This window comes from Somniosus microcephalus, chromosome 21 (assembly GCF_052327205.1).
Source record: "Somniosus microcephalus isolate GS21.2 chromosome 21, FLI_Smic_1.0, whole genome shotgun sequence".
In the NCBI taxonomy this organism is placed as follows: Eukaryota; Metazoa; Chordata; class Chondrichthyes; order Squaliformes; family Somniosidae; genus Somniosus; species Somniosus microcephalus.
Window position 1 is genome coordinate 70,642,447 of NC_141007.1, and position 26,107 is coordinate 70,668,553.

The following is a 26,107-nucleotide window of genomic DNA, read 5'->3' on the forward strand; positions in this document are numbered from 1 at the left end:
TCCTCCCCTCCCGTCGTCTCACTCCCCTCCTTCCCCCCCCGTCTCACCCCTCTTCCCTCCTTCCCCCCTCGTCTCACCCCCCTTTCCCCCCCCCCCCGTCTCACCCCCCTTCCCCCCCCCCTCGTCTCACCCCCCTTTCCCCCCCCTCGTCTCACCCCCCTTTCCCCCCCCCTCGTCTCACCCCCCTTTCCCCCCCGCCGTCGTCTCACCCCCCTCCTCCCCCCCGCCGTCGTCTCACCCCCCTCCTCCCCCCCGCCGTCTCACCCCCCTCCTCCCCCCCCGTCGTCTCACCCCCCTCCCGTCGTCTCACCCCCCTCCCGTCGTCTCTCCCCCCCTCCGCCGTCGTCTCACCCCCTCCTCCCCCCCACCGTAGTCTCACCCCCCTCCCGTCGTCTCCCCCCTCCTCCCCTCCCGTCGTCTCACTCCCCTCCTTCCCCCCCGTCTCACCCCTCTTCCCTCCTTCCCCCCTCGTCTCACCCCCCTCTTGCCCCCCCCGTCTCACCCCCCTTTCCCCCCCCCCGTCTCACCCCCCTTTCCCCCCCCTCTTTCCCCCCCCGTCGTCTCACCCCCCTCTTTCCCCCCCCGTCGTCTCACCCCCCTTTCCCCGTTGTCGTCTCACCCCCCTCTTTCCCCGTCGTCGTCTCACCCCCCTTTCCCCGTCGTCGTCTCACCCCCTCTCCCCCCCGTCGTCTCACCCCCCTTTCCCCCCCCGTCGTCTCACCCCCCTCCTCCCCCCCGCCGTCTCACCCCCCTCCCGTCGTCTCCCCCCTCCTCCCCTCCCGTCGTCTCACTCCCCTCCTTCCCCCCCCCGTCTCACCCCCTTCCCTCCCCCCCCCGTCTCACCCCTCTTCCCTCCTTCCCCCCTCGTCTCACCCCCCTCTTGCCCCCCACCGTCTCACCCCCCTTTCCCCCCCCTCGTCTCACCCCTTTCCCCCCCGTCTCACCCCCCTTTCCCCCCCCGTCGTCTCACCCCCCTCTTTCCCCCCCCGTCGTCTCACCCCCCTCTTTCCCCCCCCGTCGTCTCACCCCCCTCTTTCCCCGTTGTCGTCTCACCCCTCTTTCCCCGTCGTCGTCTCACCCCCCTTTCCCCGTCGTCGTCTCACCCCCCTTTCCCCGTCGTCGTCTCACCCCCCTCTCCCCCCCGTCGTCTCACCCCCCTTTCCCCCCCCCGTCGTCGTCTCACCCCTCTTTCCCCCCCGTCGTCGTCTCACCCCTCTTTCCCCCCCCCGTCGTCGTCTCACCCCTCCTTCCGCCCCCCCGTCGTCTCACCCCCTCCTTCCGCCCCCCCCGTCGTCTCACCCCTCCTTCCGCCCCCCCCGCCGTCTCACCCTCCTTCCGCCGCCCCGCCGTCTCACCCCCTCCTTCCGCACCCCCCCGTCGTCTCACCCCCTCCTTCCGCCCCCCCGTCGTCTCACCCCCTCCTACCGCCCCCCCCCCGTCGTCTCACCCCCTCCCCCTCCGTCGTCTCACCCCCTCCTTCCGCCCCCCCGTCGTCTCACCCCCTCCTTCCGCCCCCCCCGTCGTCTCACCCCCTCCTTCCGCCCCCCCCGTCGTCTCACCCCCTCCTTCCGCCCCCCCGTCTTCTCACCCCCCGCCGTCTCACCCCCCCCCGTCGTCTCACCCCCTCCTTCCGCCCCCCCCGTCGTCTCACCCCCCCCTCCTTCACCCCACCTCAGTAACAATGCCAATGCACAAAACACCACCCACCCCCCCAGTCTCCAGACTAAACACATTCCGAGGAACATAGGAACAGTAATAAGCCATTTAGCCCCTCGAGCCTGTTCCGCCATTCAACGAGATCTAACTCCATATACCTGTCTTTGGCCCATATACCTTAATACCTTTGGTTAACAGAAAGTGATCAATCTCCAATTTAAAATTAACAATTGATCTAACATAAATTGTCATTTGCAGAAGAGAGTTTCAAACTTCTACCATCCTTTGTGTGCATAATTGTTTCCTAATTTCACTCCTGTGAGGCTTGGCTCTAATTTTTAGACTGTTGTCTCCTCGTCCTAGAATCCCCAAATAGAAGGCCGCCGCCAGCAGCCCACGTTTGTTTCACCTTGTAGACGGTGACCGTCCGGTCTCCGTGAGTGACAATGACCCGGTCGGGCCCGGCGGGCCGCACGCCGCTCACGGTGCCGGTCTGCAGGCCACACAACACAAACTCCTCACACAGCCGCGCCATCTTGGCTGACTGCCGCTCGCCTGCGCACCACCGGATCTTCCCCCACACAACCCCTACCACGTAGAGGGTGCCCGCGTCCCGCACACTCCCGCCACAGCGCCCTCTACCGCTCGGGAAGACCACACAGTCGCTTGAGCCAGAAGCTGACTTCTCCACAGTCTCATTCATTCCTTAGGAGATGGACGGAGAGGGGTATACTTGCGGGTGGAGGGGTAAAAAAAAATCTCTGGCTGGGACAAGATTACATTTTCAAGCGGCGCAAGGCTATTTTCTGAATAAAATGGCAAATGCTTTACCTGTTCAATCGTGGAAGGAGGCCACTGATTTCTTCATCACAAACGGTTGCCTTTGATGCTCCCCCTTGTCCAGTACGACAAACCTCCCTCCAGTGCCCGCCCACTGTCCTGAACATTTAAAAATTCTCATCCTTGTTTTCAAATACCTCCATCCTCACCCCTCCCTACCTCTGTAACCCTACAACCCTGAGATTGCTGCGCTCCTCCAATTCTGGCCTCTTGCACATCCCCAACTTTCATCACAGTTCCATTTGCGGTCATACCTTCAGCTACCTAGGCTCCAAGTTCTGGAATTATCTCCCTAAACCTCTCCACATCTCTGGCTTTCTTTCCTCATTTAAGACGCTCCTTAAAACCTACCTCTTTGACCAAGCTTTTGGTCACCTGTCCTAATATCTCATCTGGCTCAGTCAAATTTTATTTGATAATGCTCCTGTGAAGAACCATGGGACGTTTTTACTATGTTAAAGGCGCTATATAAATGGAAGTTGTTGTTGAATGCCCCATCTCTCTGTAGTTCTCCGCAAGCCCCCTCCAAACTCATCTTGTCCATGAGACCTACCTCCTGTTTCCTTGACCCTATTCCCACTAAATCCCTAACCACTCAACCTCCTAATGCTAGCTGATATTGTAACTGGTTCCCTCTCTTCAGGCACACTTGCCATCATTTTCAGAATTGCTCTTGACACCGCCTTCTCAAAAAACCCATCCTTGTCCCCTCTATCCTCACTATCACCGTATCTACAAACATCTTGTCCTCTCCAAGGTCTTTAAACATGTTGTCTTCCAGACTGGTGCCCAACGCTCCCACAACTCTGTTAAACCCACCAATTGGGTTTCCTCCCCTGCAGCAACACCATATCAGCAATAATCAGTCACAAATTACATTCTTTTGAGTGTTAATAGTGGTGCATTATCCTTCCTTTATCTATCTACAGGCTTCAGCATGTTTTACCACACCATTCTTCTCCAGTGCTTCTTCTCCATTGTCCAGCTCTGTGGGACTGCCGTTGATTGGTTTCACTCTTACCTATCCAAACGTAGGCAGAGCATCTCTTAGTCACTTCTGGCATCCACGAGGATCCATACTTGGCCCTCTCCTCTTCCTAATCTACATGCTTCCCCTTGGCAACGTCATCCACAGGCATGGGGTCAGCTTACAGTTGCACGTCGATGACATCCAGCTCTATCTCTCTCAACCCCTCCACTACCTGTGTTGTCAAACTGCTTGTCTGACAATTAGTCTTGGATGAGCTATAATCTTCTCCAGCTAAACATCTTCAGCCCCGTCACAAACTTCATACCCCCACCACCGACTCCATTTCCCTCCCTGGCCACTGTCTCAGGCTGTACCAGACGATTTGCAACATCAGCTTCCTGGTCAACTCTGAGCTGAGCTTCTGAAACAATATGCTCTCCATCACAAAGATTACCTATTGCCATCTCCATACATCACTTACCTGTGTCCATCTGCCACTAAAACCCTCATACATGCCATTGTCATTTTCAAACTGCATTATTTCAATGCTCTCCTGACCAGCATCCCATCTTTCCATAAACTTCAGCTTATCCAAAACTCTGATGTCTGCATTCTATCCTACACCAAGTCCCGCTCGCTCATAACCTCTGTCCTCGCTGACCTACATTGTCTCTCGGTCCTCTAATGGCTCAAGATCAAAATTCTCATCCTTGTGTTTGTATCCTACCATGGACTCACCCCATAAACTATGAAACCTTCTCCAGAACACACCCCACCACTTCAAATTATTTGTTCCTTTGATTAAGACCCCACTCCCTTTACCCCACCATTGATGTTCGTGTCTGCAACCATCTACTTTCTGGAATTCTTTCTACTCTTCCTCTCCTCTAAGAGCCCCCCTCAAAACCCACCCGTCTGACCAAACATCTCGTCACCTCTCCTAATTTCTCCTTCTATTGCTCAGCATGATTTTTTCCTCATGCCTTGGTGAGGTGCCTTGGGATATTTTTCTATTTTAAAGGCACTATATAAATGCAAGTTGTTGTAAAACGTTCTGCATACTGACTGCCTGGTCTCCAGCTGGAACAGGAAAAAACAACAACAATCTGGTAACAGTCAATCGTGAGCATCTTTGCCTCTCCTGTTTGTTACCACAAAAGCTGCAGTTTCTTGCTATGGATTATAATTTCAGCCTTGATAAGTCCCTTGCTTCCAGTCGTTTCTGTATTGTGTAGTGGTCATCACATTTGCTCCCATTGGAAAGATGATGAGAATGATAGTTTTCTGGTCTGTATGAATTTCCAAATGTTAATGGACTGACACTGGGTATCAGAGCGAGTAATATTAATGATTACTCTAATAACTGTATACAAGCAACATATCCAATTCAGAGAGAAAAAATCTTTTATTTCTTTGAATGGCAAATCTGCTCAATAGCAATGTAGGGTTTTTTCTACACTCTGGTTTATTATAACATGCTATGTAACAAACTATTACAGTGCATCCTTCAACCCAGCTAAAAAGATAAACCAGTCACAGAGGGTAACCTTGCCCTTAAGTTAACAAGTCACCAGAATATTTACATCGTACTGATTATACACAGTACTGATCTGTGCAAAGCTCTCTTCAATGTTTATCATAAGATGGATTTTCCATTGTGTGAACCCAATACAGCAGATTACATGCCACTAATATCTGAAAATAAGGTATTTTTTCATGCCCCATTTTTAAATGTCTTTTTTCTGCACCCTTATAAAGTGCTCACAGGTTAGGTACTGCGAGAACAGCTAGATGACGTTATCAGACCTCTAACAAGGACACCTTTACCCCTCTCAATGTTTTTCTCTTCCCTACGGAGGGCACCGATTCTCCACAGGAACCCGCAGCTCTTCAGTAATGTACCCAAGTGGTCATTATTCATTCGTGAGCCTAAACATTATATGTTGACAGGCTATACATCTGTGGAGGTGGATCACAGCCAAGCTTGATCCTAAGCTCAACCGAATCTCCACACTAGCAGAATCAAAAAGAGCGGGAGGGCAGGAGGATTTTTCCCTTTCTTAGCCCAGGGTGCTGAGGCCAATTGTTGACCCAGTTGTGATCAGCTAACTCAGCACAGGCTGCAGACGGGTTCTGCCAACCTATTGGTCTGTATGGATCAGTACCAGACCAATTTATCAGGGGAGCTTTTTTTTTTCTATTGTGTTATGCTGAACTGAAATTCCAAATTCTTGGATGTAGCTTCCTCAGTAGCTGAAAGTTCCAAGTATGGGGTGAATAACAATGCTTCACGGCAAACAAGTTCCTCACTCTAAAATAAATCAACTGTACCAATAGGTTTACTTAACCAGAAAATTATACATAACTTCTTTGCATTCCAGTATTCAAAGAAAATATTCATAGTACAGTATATAACATTTGCATTTATGGCCACTTACACATGTGGGAACTATGAGAACTGGTTTGTGGAAACGCAGCCAGTAAAAACGGCAAATATACAGCTTGGGACATTTAGGCAACCTGAACATGCGATCATAAAAACTGTTTCAACAACATTCTGTTGTGAAAAATATTTCTTTCAGTAACTACCACTACGTTTATATTCCAAATATGCTTTAAAATACATATTACAGGCATTTCCCATTGAAAAGAAGGAAAGTGCACAAAAAAGTGTTGCTGCGATATCTAAACCCTTTTATTAATCTGAAATGGTTTCCCTGTAGAATTGATCCCAAACTGTTGACAAATATCTGTTAAAAAGGTGAATTTCATAAAATGCTTAGACATCTGTTTTTGCAAATAGCTCCAGTTTTTCCAAAGTACGACTTTCCTCTTTGACCTCTTTAGATCTGGTACACAATAAGCTCTCGACAATTTTGGTCATCTGCCCTAACATCTCCTTATATGGCTTGGAGTCAAATTTTCTTTTGATAACACTCCTGTGAAGCACCTTGGGACGTTTTATTATGTTAAATGCGCTATATAAATATGTTGTTGTTGTTGACAAGGGAACGGGTGAAATGACCTGCTTCCAGGCCCTTGCTATTATGGCTCCATTAACCGGCCACTCAGAGTTTCGCGAAAGTAGCTTTGGATGGGGTTTGAAACTCAAGCTTTTAATTTTCCCTTTCTGCTGATCGACCCTCAGTAGCTCTCCCTGATGGCACGATTAAGGCAGACAACATTCTGCCATGGGAAACCGTGAGCACAGGATTGTATTCCATCAACTTGAACTCTGCGGCCATAAAGTTTCAAAGGAAAGAAAGAACTTGCTTTTATGTTGTGCCTTATCATATCCTCAAGATGTCCAAAAGTGCTTCACAACTAAAGAATTACTTTTGAAGAACAGTCACTGTTGTTATGGAGCAAGGATTAGCAAAAAGAATTCTTAACTCCTCCAATGCCTCAGCAAGTTTATCCAGAGTAGTTGATCCATGCAGCTCAGGAAAGTTCAAGTTTGATCTCGAGTCTATGCTGGAGCAGCTATAATTGGCCTCACCCCATCCTGGGTAAAGGGGGCGAAAATCAGTCCGAGCTCCCAGATCCATCGACCCTAGCGGTAAATGTGCAGGTATAAACACCAAGTGAGGACAGTATTGGGTTCACCCCCATGATCGAATGGCCCACTGATGCTCACGGTCAGGGCTCAGGTGAATAATGGCCACTTGAGCAAGGTACAAGTGCCTGTGGAAACACCCCCCCGTGAGGAGTTCCACCTTCTGGAAAGCAGGGCAGGGCGAAAAAATAATCAGTGCAAAAAAAAAAAGAAATCTTGTTGCCGGAGTGTACTTGAACAGCAGCAATGCACGGTAAGTGAGTGTAATAGCAAAATGCAGTGCCACTATTCCAAGCTAACAGCACTAAAAATTAACATGGCTTTAAACAGATATCAAGAACAACCTGAACACAGGAAGGTATTAGAATTTTCTGCTTCCTTCAGTTTTATATTTTGCAACAGTAAATATATCATGAATTTGGTCCTTTTGCTAATATGGTAGTGACAGTAAAAATAAATAAATCCAGAAACTCTAAAAATATTAGAATGTACAAGGAATTCATTGCAGAGTAACATCTTTTGCATTTCCAAAGACAAAGAGTTCGATCAGAACAACCAACGTGCTTTCATGACTGCCTGCAATAGGCAAACAGCTCTGAACCTCATCCTACTAATTCAGACAGATAACCATAGCAACATATAGTACACTTCTGGTTAAAGATATAGCACAGCATGCAGAGGCACTGAGAGAGAAATTCTGTATCAATTTCTTTACCCTTACGCGTGTTCAGTTTTTCTGAAGTCTCCGCCCTGTCATCACAGCTTATGCTGTGCACTCTGTTGAGCTTTCAGATGCTTATTGTCAGCATTGTGTTGAACAGAGTGTTAGTTCACTATACACTTATCAAAGATAAGAGGGAGCAATTAAGTCCTGAGACCAGGAAAAATAAATTTGCTAAATATTAACTTTATACATGCATTACTTTAAACACCTGGTGATAACGGTTGAAGGAAGATTTCTTCCATTTACACATTAATGAAGAATGTGTTTGGGTGGGAATATTAAAAGGGCAGCACGTAACAAATATGTATTTTTTTAATGAAAGCATTTTTTTGATTTCCAAAAGGCATTTCTTTAATATATTTTAAAAAATTTAGTACAATTTTGTTAATTGACTCAGATGGCATAACGTTTATTCAGCAGTCCCGCTTTCTTCCTTGTTCTCCAAAATGATAAGCCTGCCTGATATTCAAGTGCATGACCATAAATGATCACTGGCGTTTTGTTTTTAAAAAAGAAAGATTTTTTTAAGCAGTGATGGGGGTTAAAGGTTAATGTTACACCTTGTTAGTGGTGCAATTTCTACATTCTACCAACAATGACATTTGAAAGCATTCTAGTATTTTAAGTGATGCATTAAATATAATGGCCCAGTGCTCAACAGAAAGCCTTTTGGCACATCATAGATATGCCAAAGATGGGCAAAAAGTAAGTTGTTTTAAATGTTTGCTTTTGTTGTGTGTGGGCAGCTCAGTTTGACAGAATTAATGGAATAAATCCATCACATGCACAGCTCAGGGTCTAGTTACAAAAATATGGCATTGGGTTCCTTTGAAATTTCTCCTTATTATAAGCTACAAACATGTTTTTGTAAATCTGCTGCTGACAATGCATTCACTCAGTATAATCCTTTAACAGTATTGTTTTTGACTGATTGCCAGCACCTTAGCTCAGCAAAAGCAGCGAGCAGATCATTTTAAAATATAGCACTGCACTGTCCTGTGTTCATCACACCATCAACCCCTTTCTCTTTCGGCATATAGGTAGGGGCCAAGGAACAGTAATGTTGCAGTGACTGTGCAGCCTGTAGCTTTAGTCTTCTCAAACAAATGAATAAAAATATACTGGAAAATGCTTCACCAGTGGAACTGAGGCTATGTAAAAAGCAACAACAGAAGCAAATTTGTTCTTTTTGAAACTCATCTTGTGAATGTGGCATTTTTCATTAATTTCAAGAGGATTATCAGTGCAGGTGGCAAGTACTTTACATAAGGCAACTTAGTATTCATCTTTATCTTGTTCTGGGAGAGTGATCTCCATGCGTCACTCTCCTCTGCCACTACCTGTTGCTGTGGAGGGACTGAGAACCAATCCTGTCTTAGCACACCTGCACATCATGACATTCACAGCCACGTGTGCTTAGACATCTCTTTTAAAATAGGGAGCCTAAAATCTTACACAATATTCTAGCTGCAGCCATTAATACTTTACCCGGGGAGCCACTCTTCATGAGCAAGACAGAGTGCGAAGCAACATATTTGACCATCACTGCCGAGCCTGGCTCTGTCCTCAACCAAGGTGGCACAGACTTGCCAGCAAGGGTCGCTAGGTAATGATCAGGAGAAGCAAGCTTGGCTGATGTTTCTCCTCCCTAGCTCACTGGCACTGAGGCCAACTGCAGAACATCTACTGGCTTATCACAGACCCTGGATTGAATCTGGCACCATCTAGAGGCTAGATAAGCATATGAGGGAGAAGGGAAAAGAGAGTTATGCAGATAGAGATAGATGAGGAAAGACGGGAGAAGGCTCGAGTGGAGCATAAACGCTGGCTTAGACTGGTTAGGCCGAATGGCTTGTTTCTGTGCTGTATATCCTATGTAATCCCAGCTCAAGAAACATCGAGCAGTAAATTTACTCACTAAGTCACCGGTGGAGCACAGATTTGTTACTTTCCTTCTGGAACCAGAAGAAGAGTCGATAATCAGATGACATAGATTTAAGATAATTGGCAAAAGAACCAGAGGCGAGATGAGGAGTATTTTTTTAATGCATTGAGTGGTCATGATCTGGAATGCACTGCCTGAAAGGGTGGTGGAAGCAGATTCAATAGTAACTTTCAAAAGGGAACTGGATAAATACTTGAAGGGGAAAACTTTGCAGGGCTATGGGGAAAGGGCAGGGGAATGGGACTAATTGGATAGTTCTTACAAAGAGCCGGCACAGACACATCGGACCAAATAGCCTCCTTCTGTGCTGTATCATTCTATGATTCTATTCTATAACCGATCACTGGTGAGTTGCACTGATGATTGCCAAAGAAAACAGTTTATCTCCAGATGAAACCAGTTCTAAAACAAAGCCAACAGGTTTTGATTGCTTTGGAACTTTACAAGCCTGGCAACTGGTAAAAGTCCCTTAAGGGGGTGGGTAAATTACTCCTGCCTCAAGTCATCAAAGCATATCTGCCCACGTGCTGACCTAACACAAATCACTCCCGAGCTCTATGTGAGAGCTCATGAAATGTGTTTAAACTTTACTGCACTGAAACACGTATATGTAAGTGTTAAACACGTTGGGGTAAATTTTCCCAATATGTGCCAGCAACCTCATCCGCCAGCAGGTATGGGAGAATCACGTGGTGCTGTCAGCGATTTTGTACTCATGGAAATCAATGCTAGGAAAATGTTGGGAAATGCATCCGTGAATTTCCAACATGCGTTGGCGGCAGGCGAGTTTGCTTGTCATCAGCACATGGAGAATTTAGGCTGTAAAGTACTTACTTTCGACACTGATATTTCCCTTTGGGGAGAAGGTTCTTATCCAATATAATAGACAAAAATTGTGGGTGTGGAGCACATTATTTTCTTTGTGAACTACACTCAGGGGGCCCAAGGAAATAGGCCACCCCTTTAAGCATGCGAGTTTGAAATAAAAAAAAGAAATAAAGAGTGACGGATAAAGAAGAATATCGTCTAACACTGAAATCTGAAAACAAAGCCCCTGGTCAGAGGCAGAAATTAGTTGTACTTGGGCTCAGATGGCTCGCCAGAGGCATCGATATCAGGTATCGTGGAGGTGCTGCGCTTCTCCTGAGGATCTGGAAGGGTAAGAGTTTCCGGAGCAGACTTTTTCCGAGGACGATCCTTGGGGATAGCCAGGAATTCTGGAGCTTCTGAGGCGAGAGGTGTGGTCGGGGCACTGGAAGGTCCGCTGCGGATTAACGAAGGCATAACAATATTGCTGATAGTGATCGCTGGAGGAATAATTCCAATTTTTTTATTGGTGGCTTCCTGAGTCGCTCGTTCAAATTCTCGAACTTCGTCCATTGTCATGTCTTTCAATTGAAAATAAAAGGGGAAAGAATATCAGAAGAATATATTAATTCCAGTTCGCTACTGTTTTTGTCTCAAATAAAATATGATAGAACATGCAGGTAACTTTTCTATTATTGTTTATAATCATATAAAATGTTGAGTGGTACAGCGAGTTGGAGCAACAACATGCTGTCATTACATAACAGGCTGCAGATTTGCACCCACAATTTCCCTCACTGTAGGTTTCTGATCTTGCTGTGTTAAGTATCAACTGATTTTGTATAAAATTAAACACACAAAGTGCTGAATGAACAGCTCACTTTCAAATCCAGGAACACAAACAAGTGACTCTTCAGAAGGGCTATTGTAACCCAAAGACGTACTGTACGTGTAAGAAGCTTTGCACTGTCACAATACACAGTAATACATCACAGTTCACTTACCATTGGTCTTCTACCTTTTTTTTGAAGCTGTGCATATATATATATATATTTTCCTATCATGAGCATGTTACTTTTTCCAAGTTAATGTACCTTAAAGCTGCCATTGTTTATTTAAAATCAGCTTTTGTCATCTAACTGAACAGGATGTTTAAGACACATTGCTTGTGTAATACTCTTAATTCATCAACTCAAATTGTTCCCAGTACTACCATCACCAATGACAAAGCTGTAAGCACCAACAGCTCACACTTTTGTGTTCTACGACTCAAATGCTCTCTTCAAAGACACCAAAGTTTGGAAGGGCAACATCTAGAACTATAGTGCTGTGTGTTTTTTTTATAGTTCAGAAGGATGTAATACAAATACTTTATACACCCACCACTACACTTTACTGCAATTCTAGTGACAGCACCATATTTTACTATTATTTTTGGTAGGGTCACACAGATCTAGGGCCACATAATAATAGATTATGAATTGGTATTGTATTTTGGGATCAGGGATTAATCAGACACATTAGGGTGGATTTTAACCCTGAGCGGGTTTTGGGTGGGCGGGGTGAGTGTGAAACGCACCCACTGTCATAAATGTCAGGCCCAATGTATTTAATTCCAGTCTGATCGGCATGCTGCTGCTCAGCTGCCCACCTGAAATAGGTAGAAAGCGGCAGCGGGCGGGAGTGGAAGTTCGTGCAGCCTGGAGCCCACCTACTGGCACACAGGTAAGTCATGGAGGGGGTGCGGGAGGGTGAAGATGTTCGTCAGGGTATCGAGTGAGGAGGAGCCTGGGCAGCAGAGGCCCAGGTTATCCTTGTGGGGCTCAGAAGAGCACCCCTGCTTCTGCTGGCCCCACTATGGAATGTACTTACCTTGAAGGGGCTCCATTGGCTTCAGAACAGGTGTCATTGAGCGGGGCGGCCATGGCAGGCTTTTCGCTCAGGGCAGGGTTAAATGTCATCGGGGTCCTATTGATGACACAGGACGGTGCTTAGCTGATTTCCAATTTTAACGCTGCTGCTTTAGTTGGCAGATGAAGCAGCGTGTTTAAAATTGGAAATCAGCGGGAACACACTGGAAATGGAGTTGCTTTATATCAACTGCTCGCCTGCTTCGCTCCTGCCAAGTTAAAATTTCTCCCATTATTAGGAAATACTGCAGAAAGATTTTCCATTTTGACAGTCTCAACTTTGGCCACTTGCCGCTCATGCACAGTGTTCCATTTGTCTTCCACTGAAGTGTCGTTGAACAACCTCCCCCAATCCATTTGCTTTCGTTGTTCCCTCATTTCTTTGACTTTAGCCCTTTTAAAGTTATACCTGGCTTCTGCTCTTAGTTATTTCTGACTCCCAAAACTTGTTAAACTTAATCATTCTGTGGTCACTGTCCCCCAAGGGTGCTACAACTTCCATTTTGTGTACGTTTTTTCAGTCACTAAAGAATACCAGGTCAAGATCAGCACTGTCTCTCAAGGCTGCCTTGACACAGTGAGTTTCAATCAAATTCAAAATCCATATACTTAGGACAGTAGACTGTAATTGGTATTTTCATTAATTACAGACTTGTGGATGACAAAATTACACCTGATGAATCAGAATCAAACACTACGATTGGCTAATACTGCATTGTAAAATCCTTGCTATACTCCCTGAGAACATGATCTTGCAGCTGTAATACTGCTTTCTGTGTGTCTTTGCACAAAGACCCTGGGGATATTTTAACTTAACTCGCCTGGCGGGAATCTGACAAGATCGGATCAGCCACTTGTTTTACACTCTGCCGACATTTAGTTGATATTGAAGAGTACGGGAAGTAAAATTGGACAGGGTGTAAGATGGGCAGCCTATCCTATCCCGTCAGGTTAGGTTAAAAGTACCCCCTCTCTCTGCTGTTGGTACGAATGTCATTGTGATTAGCAACTCTGATGTGTATAATTGCTATGTATGCCGCTCCAGTGGTACTGTGTGAAATGGCACTGAGCCACAGACAACAGGACGATCCCCAAGTTTGATCCTGGTCTGTGCTTACCACTACTCATATGTGGAAGTCAGCTGGGAACAGAATTGGGCTTGTCTATGATGGCCTCTATGGGTGAATAGTCTGCTGCAATCCATCGTCAAGGCTCATATATAAAGCACTTCCATGTTGGGTGAGGTACAGAAAGCAAGGCAGTACTCATGAAGCTACAACCCAGCATAAGTCACTGTGTTCCGGGCAGGAGGGTAAAGGGAGCAAGTGCCCAGCTGTGCTCAGTATGGGATCTAATGGCAACAGCAAACTCCAAGATGTGCATAAATGGTAAAGGGGGTTAACACTGATTGTTACAGCGCTCAGTGGCAAACAAACTTCACCGATCCTTCAAAAGCCCCCCATGTATGTGTGAGACTTCTCGTTCACTAGTGCCTCATTTAATATTGCTATTGTGTTTTACAGATTATATTTAAAGGGAAAACATTTTGATATCCTTAATTCCCAAAGAATGGGAAGTTTGTTTTAAAATGTACTTCAGGAAAAATGTAACATACGCTCGTGTTGCCATCACTCTGTATTTCATCCGTGGAAGGAGAATTTGTGGAAGGCTGATCAAAGCAAACTTTTATGTTCGTTTGTTCATGCATATTTTTCTCATATTTCCGCACGTCATCCAAAGTCATATCTGTAAAAAGTTCAAGATGTTTCTTGGCATTTTCTATTGAGGACATTAAACTCAAGGCATGTAGTGGTTTCTGGGAGGGAAAGATAAAAAAAAAAGAGGGCATTCTAGGTGCAGAGTTCCAGAAGCAGCCGGGCACTAGCTTTATGTACATCAGGTCATAAAGTTAGTTTGGCCAGTCGGAAGAAAAGGTGCGAGGAAAATAAAGGTTAGCAGTAGAAGAAGTGCTGTAGGGAGAGAATAAGGGGAAAGAGTGGAGTAGCGCAGGGTGGAGTTTCTGTAAGGTGCAATCGGTAGGAAATGTGAAAGTATATGCCAAAAGGATCTTCGAGAAAATGGCTTTCAGAAGATCATCAGAATACCTGCTACAAGGCCTCTAGATAAACAGACACTTCAGGTTTTTATGCTAACCCTTCTTTGTATCAAAGCAAGAGAAGCTCTTACTTATACTGATATTGTCCATCCATTATGAAGAAACTCGATACACTTACTAAAATTGTGAAAACAATAACTAACACCTACCTTTTGGAATTGCTTTCATATAAACAGGTGATCTCTTAATATAAATACAAATACAAATCATCATTGAAATGATGATTTAAATGGTCAACACAGACAGGTGCTCTTTATACACGAGTGGTCTTTAAAACAGTTTTCACTGCAGTTTTACTGCAACTATCACCTGAAATACGCTGTAGAAATGTAGATTACACAGTACGGAATAGATTTGCAGCGATTAGTATATGCAAAGATTGCCAATTAGTAAGGTTGAAGAGCACAGAGCTAAGAAACGCTGTCATTCAGAATATTCTGTTCCAATGAACTTACAAGACCATGTCAGACACTTACATTTATATTTCAAGGACTTTTGCTTGTAGAAGATTTTACTGACAAAAATTTAACTATAAATATATAGAGCTCCATAAGCATGGCAATGCTTGTTTCACTAGAGTTTTCCACAAGGCTGTGCTCCAGATCAGAGCTGCGCAGTTGAAAGGTGATAGAGAGTAAAGCCTGATGCCTCCTGACAGCCTAAGGGGGCAGAGGAAGCCGTGGATGAGTCACCCACAGCTGCTGCTGACTGGGTACAAAGTGGCATAGGAAGAGATCTGGAAGTGGTAGGGGGATTCTAATTTCAGCAAGGGAAGCGTTTGGGGTGATAAAATTGGCCTCAATGTCCCTAGGGTAGGAATGGGGATAAAAATCATCCAGGGTACTATCTAGTGACTCCTGCTGGAAGCATAACAGTGTGGACATCGGGTGTGACAGATTTGGGCTAGACTGTGATGCCCTCACAATCAAACTGCCTACTGTCATTCAGTGTCTGGGTTCATACAGACAGATGGCCGCTTGGCTAAGTATTGGAGGATTGCTGTCTCCTGTGTAACTGTACCCATCATTAGCTCCAGGAAGGAAAGAATAAAAGAAGAAAATCAGAGGGTAAAATTAAAATGGGGTCTGATTTTGGAACTCTCTTTTTAAAAGGGTTGCTAAAAGAGGTTCACACATAATGAATTCTTTATCTTGGCCACACCATTCGATAGGCTCCAAAAGCAGGCCAGACAATTCCTCGCTGCGAAGGGAAAAAATAAATGAGAGTGAGGTACCCTAGGTTGTTTTCAAACAACTTTCAACAGCCTTTTCATGAGTGCGAAGCACTGATAGAGCTTGAGATCTGTCCTGTTACCTCGGGACATAGAGCAAAGGCAGGAAAATGGAGTTGAGGTGCAGATCAGCCATGATCTAATTGAATGATCCTAACATCAGTAAGTAGGGAAAATGCTAGAGTCTATTTTAAAGGATGTGATAAATATCAACGGGATTAGACAAAGTCAACATGGATTTATGAAAGGGAAATCGTGTTTGACAAACCTACTGGAGTTTTTTGAGGATGTAACTGGTAGAATAGATAAGGGAGAAGAGTGGATGTGGTGTATTTGTATTTTCAGAAGGCCTTTGATAAAGTCCCACATAAGAGGTTAGTGTGCAAAATTAAAGCACATGGGATTGGGGGTAATATACTGGCATGGATTGAAAATTGGTTAACAGACAGGAAACAGAGAGTAGGAATAAATAGGTCTTTTTCGGGGTGGCAAGCGGTGACTAGTGGGGTACCGCAGGGATCAGTGCTTGGGCCCCAGCTATTCACAATATATATCAATGATTTGGATGAGGGAACCAAATGTAATATTTCCAAGTTTGCTGACGACACGAAACTAGATGGGATTGTGAGTTGTGAGGAGGATGCAAAGAGAGTTCAAGGCGATTTAGACAAGTTGAGTGAGTGGGCAAATACATGGCAGATGCAGTATAATGTGGATAAATGTGAAGTTATCCACTTCGGTAGGAAAAACAGAAAGGCAGAGTATTATTTAAATGGTGATAGATTGGGAAATGTTGATGTACAAAGGGACCTGGGTGTCCTTGTACACCAGTCACTGAAAGCAAACATGCAGGTGCAGCAAGCAGTTAGGAAGGCAAATGGTATGTTGGCCTTCATTGCAAAAGGATTTGAGTACAGGAGCAAGGATGTTTTACTAGTTATACAGGGCCTTGGCGAGATCACACCTGGAGTACTGTGTGCAGTTTTAGTCTCCTTACCTAAGAAAGGATATACTTGCCATAGAGGGAGTGCAGCGAAGGTTCACCAGACTGATTCCTGGGATGGCAGGACTGTCTTATGGGGAGAGATTGGGTCGACTAGGCCTGTATTCACTAGAGTTTAGAAGAATGAGAGGGGATCTCATTGAAACGTATAAAATTCTGACAGGGCTAGACAGACTCGATGCAGTTAAGATGTTTCCCCTGGCTGGGGAGTCTAGAACGAGGGGTCACAGTCTCAGGATACGGAGTAGGACATTTAGGACTGAGATGAGGAGAAATTCCTTCACTCAGAGGGTGGTGAACTTGTGGAATTCTCTACCACAGAAGGCTGTGGAGGCCAAGTCACTGAATATATTTAAGAAGGAGATAGATAGATTTCTAGACACAAAAGGCATCAAAGGGTATGGGGAGAGTGCAGGAATATGGTATTGAGATAGAGGATCAGCCATGATCATATTCAATGGCGGAGCAGGCTTGAAGGGCCGAATGGCCTACTCCTGCTCCTATTTTTCTATGTTTCTATGATGAAGCAGACCCGAGGGGCTGAATGGCCTGTTCCTAATGTTCCTGCCTCAGCAATGATGCATGGGAGAGACCCGAAGGCAAACATTTAAAACTGGTGCTAAAAAAAGGTAATATTTCTGATAATCTTACCATTTTCCAGTGGTTTTAAAATAAATCTTACTTTCCAAGTCAGAAAAACCTTCTTGTAGCAAGCGTTTGTGAATATGCTTTCTCGATCCTGCCATACTTAGGGCAGCAGACGTGGTGAAAAGCTGGGATGCTTGGCAAACATTGCTGAACCTTAAAAATTCCACTTACCATACCACTCATCTACCCAGGCAAAAGCTTGTCGGTGGCCGATCATCAGAATATCCCGGATAACCTGATAACACGGAAACGTTATTAAGCAATTGGTAATGATCCCCATGGAACTCATCTACATATACAAATCATCTCATTTTTAATTTATTTTCATCTCATGAAAGCCGTTCTCCCTCACTAAGTGTCAAAATGAAGGACAGGAGACGGGATGGGATCCTCATTTTCTGGGTGGAATTCCAGCAGGGCGGGACTTCCGTCTGCCCTCCGAATCTGCTCCACTGCTGACCCATTTCCCTGGGTTGGGGGTAATTTCCTACACACAGCAGGCACCTGGCAGGAGTCTAGCTCCAAGAGGGAGCCTGCCAGAGTGCTGTGGCCAAGTGCTTCATTCGAAACAGATTACGGAGGACAATCCAGCCCAGGTTGTCTACAGGAACCATGCAAGCTTGATGGCTATGGAAATTGGTCAATTTAAAAGGACAAATTAAATTATATGTTGTCAGGGCATTGTCAGGTACTCAGAACCTAAACATGTGAGTAATTGTTCATTAGCATTCCATGTAATAGTACCGATGTATCCTTTGATCACACGGGCTAGCATCAACTTCAGAGGCTTTTAGACTGTAAAAGAACTGTGGGAACCTTCTGTATTTTTTAGTTATGGCAACAGTATCCAAACTCCATGGGCAAACTGGAACTTGTGTCATTTAGGTACAAGATATCATCTTGAAGGTCTATAAAAGAGGCAAACCTGACTGTTCCTTCCAAAGGATGTGTTGTTTGCCAGAGTCCGTACGAAGCACTATTCTGAAAAGGGTATGTAAACTGCTTCTGATTATTAACTTATTAGTAACTGATTTTAGTTTTATTTTTGAATTGTACTGCTGTTTAGTATTTTGCTGTGTCTTTTCACTTCTATGTGTCATTTTCCCTGTAAATTAATCTAATCGAGTAGTTTTAGCCTGTACTAGTCTGGTGACATGTTATTTCTTACCTTCAAAGGTGACGGGAGAAGGTTGTGGGTTTCTCATGTATTGTCTACTATGTGGTTTACTGCAATTGGAGGTTAATTGTTAGAGCTGGGCTACACTAACTCATACGCAGCAGAGAATAAGACACAGGTTTCGGTTGATAGAACTCAGGCTGCTTCTGGAGACAGTCATCCAGCCATGAATAAAAGGGCAAGTGTCAGGAAAAGTAGCAAGGATATATTTTGCTCTGTGTGAAAAAATATTTTACTAAACTGGGAGGGGGGAAATTATGACAACAGCTCAGTAAAATAATTTTTCTTTAACCTTTCCATATAAAGGAAACCACATCCCCTCGTGTTTAGGTGACTTTTTATTTTTCCTGGTGTCCAATACAAAAACATGGCGGGTATTTCAAGTACATGACTTCCTCACGTAACCACTCAGCTAGTACTAAAACAATACTAAGCGGAGGTTGGTGCCCTATGTACTGATCCACGGGTCACAAGATGGCACAGGAAGGACATCCTGATCTACCAACATAATGAGCCATGGAGTGGAAGGATGTGGCTTACACCCAACTCCCAAGCTCACTTGGGCCATCAATGGCAGTGAATAATGAGAGGCACTTCTTCCTCCTCCCACACAGGGCCAGTTGCACATAAGTGGTGACAAAAGCCTGGGAGATCTACCTGTCTGATCTCCCAGCTGGGGATTGATGAGTGGGGCCTAAAGGGACGAGAGAAAAGAAAGATACGCTAGAACCTGATTTGAGAGACCCTTACAGAATGGATGGTCTGCAACGCTGGCGATGTTATCTGAATAGCGTTTATGATTTATTTAGTGCATTGCAAATTTAACAAAACCAGGAAAATTGTACAATTTATTTTGGTGGCTGGTTGCTTTTAATTAAGTGTCTGAACATGATGTATTGTTTCAGCCGAGATAGCATATGTTCAGTGCAATTCAGCTAGGTCATTTGAGGTTTTGTGCTGTGTTGTGCTGTGTTCCAACAGAATTTAAAGAAAAAGCAAATGTTCAAATAGAGCTGAAACTCAAGAGATTAAATATGCAATAAACTGAGTTGTGGCCATATATTTCACCCTGTAGATTTTTCCCAGTACACGAGACGGAATCTTAAAAGGAATCCTACTAATGAGACAGCATCTTTACAAGCAGTCCTTACAAGATTCCCCAGGTAGCATCAGTGATCGTGTTTCAAATATTAACTGTATCTCTGAAAGCTGTGGGGAAAAAAATTGAAGTTTTTGATGAAGTCGTTGAAACTTCGTGACAAAGTAACTGAAAAATGTGGCAGTATTGTATTCAATTTCCCTGTCATCTCCCTACATTATCACCATTGAGTGAGGATGGGGAGGGGCGGGCGGTGAAAGAGCAAGAGGTCTCAGGCCTCTGTTTGTTCTGTTTTGTAATCTGATGCGAAGAGATGTGGCTCTTCTTTAGCCTCACTGCTTTCACTGACTGTGATAACTACTGTTATTGACCTCCATGTCCAGGGTGACTCTTGCTAACCTTGATGTTCATGGATACTATTGATGACCATGGTGCCTCGGGCTACTGATACTGGTCATGAAGTTACGGTCTAATGTAACTTATGTCACTGGACAGAGACAGGCGGTTCATTTTGTTATGCTGCTATAATATCTTATAAAGAGGGAATTGCATCAAAAGTCCACAGTGAAATGTTATGCTGTTACTGTATCTCATACCAAGCAGCATGATGCATCTTCATTTACTGACATGCAGGATGGGCTGCAGATTGAGTACATGACTGTCACTATGTACGTGCTCCTTCAATTTAGAACATAAGAATTTATTTCTGTGTTGCTTGCCAAGGTGACTCAGAATACACAGGGATAGGCAGAAACTGAAGGAGGGTTCAGAAATTACAAACCTTATATTCCCCTGGAGGATATCCTCGCATCTAAGAGCATGGGTGGAGCAGGAAAAGATGAAGCCGCAAGCATTCTTCAAGTTCAGGGCTAGTATCATTTAGCAATTATGTTTAGCGCTTCTTCTCATCCAATCTCACTCAGGCATACACAAAAACATATAACATAAGCTCTGATGGAAAGTGTGTCATGGAGCCAAGATTATAACATTTGACTCTTTTCTGTCATTGTAGGCCTAGAACAGGAGCCCACCAGAACTACCAGTGGCCAAGTATAAGAAGGTATGTCACAGCATCCGGAGCCCCTCTTACTAACATATGCAAGCACCAATATCACTACACACATCCTGAAGGGTGCAGGTGGTGAGCTCTTGAGAAGGTCATTGTGTATAGGTAAAAAGGAGCAAGTGGTGGAGGTACCTGTTGCCTGGAATGGCCCATGGCTTGCAGCAATAACCGTCTCTACTTTGGGAAATGCAGCAGTTCCGTGACATTGGGCAGACATGTCACAATTCTGTTGCTAATCAGTGGAAAAGGAGAAGAACATGTTGATATTGCACATGATCCTTATACTAGCCTGGAAAGAGACAGAGGCAAAAACGTTGAAGGCAATGATGGTGAGCTTGCCTGCCATTGGCAATGCTGTCCCTATGTTGAAAGTAGGTTGCAGGGTCATTGCAGCTGATGGCAAAACTGTGCCGATGGCTCCGCGCTGATTCGGAGCCTGTGGGGCCAGGTGTCCTTGGTCATTGAAGTCAAAGGAAAAGAAAAATCGGGCATGGTGTAAATTGAACTGCCGATTCGCTATGAGCCCATTTCGAGCTACTGGCGTAGACCAATTTCACCCCAATTTTAAATCATCATCATAAATTAGAACATACAAATATGCATAGCTCCTAAAACAGACCGATAATATTATGTATTGCAACTGCAATTACTTACAAGCCTTTCCCTGGTGTTCTACACTTCATTCATTTTTTTGACTGACCTTGTGTACAAATTGCTCTACTCTTGTCTGAAGTCCCCAGACTTCGAATTTAACAGTCACCAGTTTATAGGAGCACATGACTGGCTTCTGAGTTTCCCTCCAGCCTTCTTTCAGTATGCCTCGCTGTGTCTTCTCTGACTTAAAATACCTGAGGTCCTGAAACATAGTGAAATGTCACAGTAAGTCAAGTGAACTTTATTTTTTATATGTTTCAGCACAACTGCACAACCATTAAAGTTACTGTGCAGGCAACAATCCTGGAAGAAGCAGCATTTCCATTAAAAAACGACATGTAGATTACACACGATGCACGAGATACACAATTTGCGGTCAGCAGTGAAGTGACGGCTGTGGCAAGAACTTTAGCTTCCTCGACGTGAAACTGATTGTAGCGCTGTCAAAAGGGGAACTCAAGCAAAAAGCAACAGTGATGTCACAGAATCATAGAAATTTACGCCACAGAAGGAAGCCATTCGGCCCTAATCCCAATTTCCAGCTCTCGGTCTGTAGCCCTGCAGGTTACGGCACTTCAAGTGCATATCCAAGTACTTTTTAAATGCGATGAGGGTTTCTGCCTCTACCGCCCTTTCAGGCAGTGAGTTCCAGACCCCCACCATCCTCTGGGTGAAAAAAGTTCTCCTCAACTCCCCATTAATCCTTCTACCTTTAAATCTATGCCCCCTGGTTATTGACCTTTCTGCTAAGGGAAATTGGTCCTTTCTATCCACTCTAACTCGGCCTCTCATAATTTTAGACACCTCAATTAAGTCTCCCCTCAGCCTCGCTCTGTTCCAAAGAAAACAACCCCAGCCTATCCAATCTTTCCTCGCAGCTAAAATTCTCCAGTCTTGTCAACATCCTCGTAAATCTCCTCTGTACCCTCCCTAGTGCAATCACATCTTTCCTGCAATGTGGTGACCAGAACTGTACGCAGTACTCTAGCTGTGGCCTAACTAGTGTTTTATACAGTTTAAGCATAACCCACCCTGCTCTTATATTCTATGTCTCGGCTAATAAAATAAAGGGGGAAATATTGCCAGCCCTGGGGAGGCGGGTATGGAGGCGGGACTGCCGGGAAAATGGCAGAAACTGGGAGCGGGTACCGAACCCGCTCCCAACCCACCTCTGTGCCATCTTCCCAGGAGGCGGGACTCTGACTTGCGCAGGGACCCGTCTCCTCGAGGCGGGAAGGGGATTACAGCCTATTAACTGCCTGTTAACAGGTAGTTAACAGGCAGTTAAGAGGCTTATTCCCATTTTACCCCTGCAAGTGTGGGCTTCCCGACGGCTGCGAACCTCGCCAGGGTCAGCGAGGCGAGCAGTGGGTCTGCGGGGGTGACAGGGATCGAAAAGTCCCCTGTGGAGGTAAGTGATGGGTTCAAGTGTGGAGAGGTAAGTATGTGAGGTGAGTGTAAAGTGTTAGAAAAGGTTTACTTACCTTTGCTTCTTCCTGCAGGCTTCAACCCTTGGGGATCCGGAGGCTCTTCATCTCAACGGCAGAGATGACAGAATAGCTGCTGCATTCGCAGATGCAGCAGCCATCTGCTTTCTGCTGAGGAAAGAGGTTTTGGTGAGACTCTGTACAAGGGCTCACCTTAGAACAGAGATTGTCAGTGTTTGAGTGACAGCTTCTCAAAGCTGTCAAACGCTGATAATTCATCTGCCAAAAATTTTTGACAGATGAAACGTCATACGCTGGCATCCTCTGTCACCGGCTTTCCCTTACTTGGCCAGCTAAGCCTGCAGGGCGGGCTTAACAAGGTCAATCAAGGGAAAATAGTGTGGGTTGGCCGGACGTCGTTGGGGGCGGGACTGAAACCCGACAACCAGCAGTCCCGCCTCCAACCCGCCCCCATTGAGAAAATCCAGCCCAAAGTATCCCGTATGCCTTCTTAACCACGTTAACTACCCGTCCTACTACTTTCAGGGATCTGTGGACATGCACTCCAAGGTCCCTCTGTTCCTCTACACTTCTCAGTATCCTACCATTTATTGTGTATTCCCTTGCCTTGCTAGCCCTCCCCAAATGCATTACCTCACACTTGGACCACTTTCCATACCTCGGGAGCCTACTGTCAACAAGAGCAGACGTCGACGACGAAGTCCAACACCGCCTTCAGTGTGCCAGTGCAGCCTTCGGTCGCCTGAGGAAGCGAGTGTTTGAAGGCCAGGACCTCAGACCTGGCACTAAGCTCATGGTCTACAGAGCAGCAGTGATACCCGCCCTGCTGTATGCCTCAGAGACATGGACCATGTACAGCAGGCACCTCAAAGCACTGGAGAGGTACCACCAACGCTGCCTCCGCAAGATCCTGCAAATCCATTGGCAGGATAGGTGCACCAACGTCAGTGTTCTTGCTCAGGCCAACATCCCCAGCATCGAAGCTTTGACCACGCTCGATCAGCTCCGATGGACAGGTCACATTGTCCGCATGCCCGATACGAGACTCCCAAAACAAGCGCTCTACTCGGAGCTCCGGCACGGCAAGAGAGCCCCATGTGGGCAGAGGAAACGCTTCAAGGACACCCTCAAAGCCTCCTTGAAAAAATGTAACATCCCCACCGACACCTGGGAATCCCTGGCCCAAGAACGCACAAAGTGGAGGAGAAGCTTCCGGGAAGGCGCCGAACACCACGAGTCTCTTCGCCGGGAGCAAGCGTAAGCCAAGCGCAGGCAGCGCAAGGAGCGCACATCAACCCAAGCACCCCACCCATCCGCCCCTTCAACCACCGTCTGCCCCGCCTGTGACAGAGACTGTAGGTCCCGCATTGGACTAATCAGTCACCTGAGAACTCATTTTTAATGTGGAAGCAAGTCATCCTCGGTTCTGCCTAAGAAGAAGACCTCACACTTCTCCGGATTGAATTCCATTTGCCACTTTTCTGCCCACCTGACCAGTCTATTGATATCTTCCTGCAGTCTACAGCTTTCTTCTTCACTATCAACCACATGGTCAATTTTTGTATCAAGCTGTCTAAGCAACCAATCACATCGAAGAATCTCACAGACAGCAAACCAGGAAATAAAATGTACTGATTATCTGCACTTCTAAAAAATGTTACAGAGAGCAAAATAAAGATTGGGACATATGCATGAGGTTAAAGTAGAAGCTGAAATATCATGAACTAACTTTAAAAAAAAATTACATATTTAAAAAAAAATCTAGTAATTTTGATCATAATGGAAAAATTTGACTTTCCACAAATATAATTTAGTTTTCCGGGCGAGACAGTTGTTTAGCAGTCAATGTACTGTTAAAACCCAGTTACACCTATTCCAACAAGGCTTAACATTTAATGGGGTGTTTAAAGACGATATTAGCATGGAAAAGCTTAAGTTTTCGTCAGTTTCACTGATTGCCGGCTATGAGTGGTGGTGGGGGGGGTGCGGGTCCACCGCGCAGCCTATGGCGGAACAGTGAATGACTGATCACAACTTCAGGATTTGCACGTTTAGCTGTGCATGTGCTAAATCTTGAAGTTACTATCAGTTTCAGAGGGGTAATGACGGCGAACGCTGACAGTTCGCCATCACTACCCACTGCAAAACCTTGCTAATTTTATACCCATCATTAAGTTACATTGACTCTATTTCTCTCTCCACGGATGTTGCCTGGCCTGCTGAGTTTTTCCTGCATTTTCTGTTGTTATTTTGGATTTCCAGCATCTGCAGTATTTTGCTATCGTACTAGTGTTTGGTTCACTGCCACACCTCTTCTAGGAATGCCTACCTTGAAGAAGTTCTGCCCTTCTCTTCAGCGGGATCTCTGTTTGGCTCTTCAACCTTGTTCATCTTCATTACTTTCAGTTTCCCTTCTTGTGTTTAATTAGGTGTCTGCCAAGACTCGGTTTCACAGCCACATCATTTTCCTCAGCAACTGTCTCCGGTTCCGACTTATTCCACGTGGATTCCAACTAAACTTCCACCCTTCGTGTTTCGGATCCACCCAGGATTACAAATATCTCCAAGATATTCATCGTTCCTCGAACTACTGCTCTCGCTGCATCTTGAGATCCACGCTCAACGCCATGCGGCGCCACCTGAACACTCTCGACCTCTCTCTTCAGCAGCACCGATGCACTCTATCTCAAAGCTGTCCGGGTCCACAGTTCCATTTCATCCTTCGACTCATCTGACGCTTCAACAAAAAACTTTTTTTCTTCCTTTCCGATGTCAAGGATCGCAAGCTTCATCAACTCTTGAACACCAACACCCCTCCAGAACCTTCTTCCCCATCACTTTCCTCTGACCCCCCTTCTCCCAATCTCACCCCCTGCCGCGTTTTCACTATCCCCTCTGACCTTCCCCTCTCTGACCCCGAACGATCAGTCCTCAGCAAAGGCCTGAGCTTCATCCCTTTACGCCCCTACCTCAATGAATTTCGAGCTCGGCATGATGTTGAGCTCTTTTTCCGCCGCCTTCGTCTCCGTGCCCACTTCTCTGGCCAGGAGTCTTCCCCCCGCACGGCTGACCTTTCTCCCGCTTTCAGAATTCCCGTTCTACCTGGACCCTTCCCCCTGGCCTCTTACCCTCTCTAGATCTTTTCATCGCTAACTGCCGCCGTGACATCGGCCGTCTCTATTTCTCTGCTCCCCTCACTCACTCCAACCTACCTCCCTCTGAACTTGCAGCACTCCATTCTCTCAGATCCAACCCTG

At 45.6% G+C, this 26,107-nt stretch overlaps 2 protein-coding genes across 2 annotated transcripts in view; both read right to left on the reverse strand.

Annotated features, from left to right (window-relative positions):
* nol11 (nucleolar protein 11) overlaps positions 1–2,263 on the reverse strand; it is a 39,200-nt gene extending 36,937 nt beyond the window's left edge. The window contains exon 1 of the mRNA XM_085963914.1: positions 2,066–2,263. Within this exon, the coding sequence (XP_085820040.1) occupies positions 2,066–2,191 (126 nt within the window). The 5' untranslated portion in view covers positions 2,192–2,263. The remainder of the gene's footprint in view (positions 1–2,065) is intronic.
* A 2,589-nt stretch (positions 2,264–4,852) lies between these two features.
* Positions 4,853–26,107, reverse strand: part of LOC147102942 (cytoplasmic phosphatidylinositol transfer protein 1-like) — a 459,229-nt gene continuing 437,974 nt past the window's right edge. The window contains exons 8-10 of the mRNA XM_085963916.1: positions 21,449–21,604; positions 17,578–17,641; positions 4,853–11,079 (exon numbers count right to left, since the gene is read on the reverse strand). Of these exons, the coding sequence (XP_085820042.1) occupies positions 10,763–11,079; positions 17,578–17,641; positions 21,449–21,604 (537 nt within the window). The 3' untranslated portion in view covers positions 4,853–10,762. The remainder of the gene's footprint in view (positions 11,080–17,577; positions 17,642–21,448; positions 21,605–26,107) is intronic.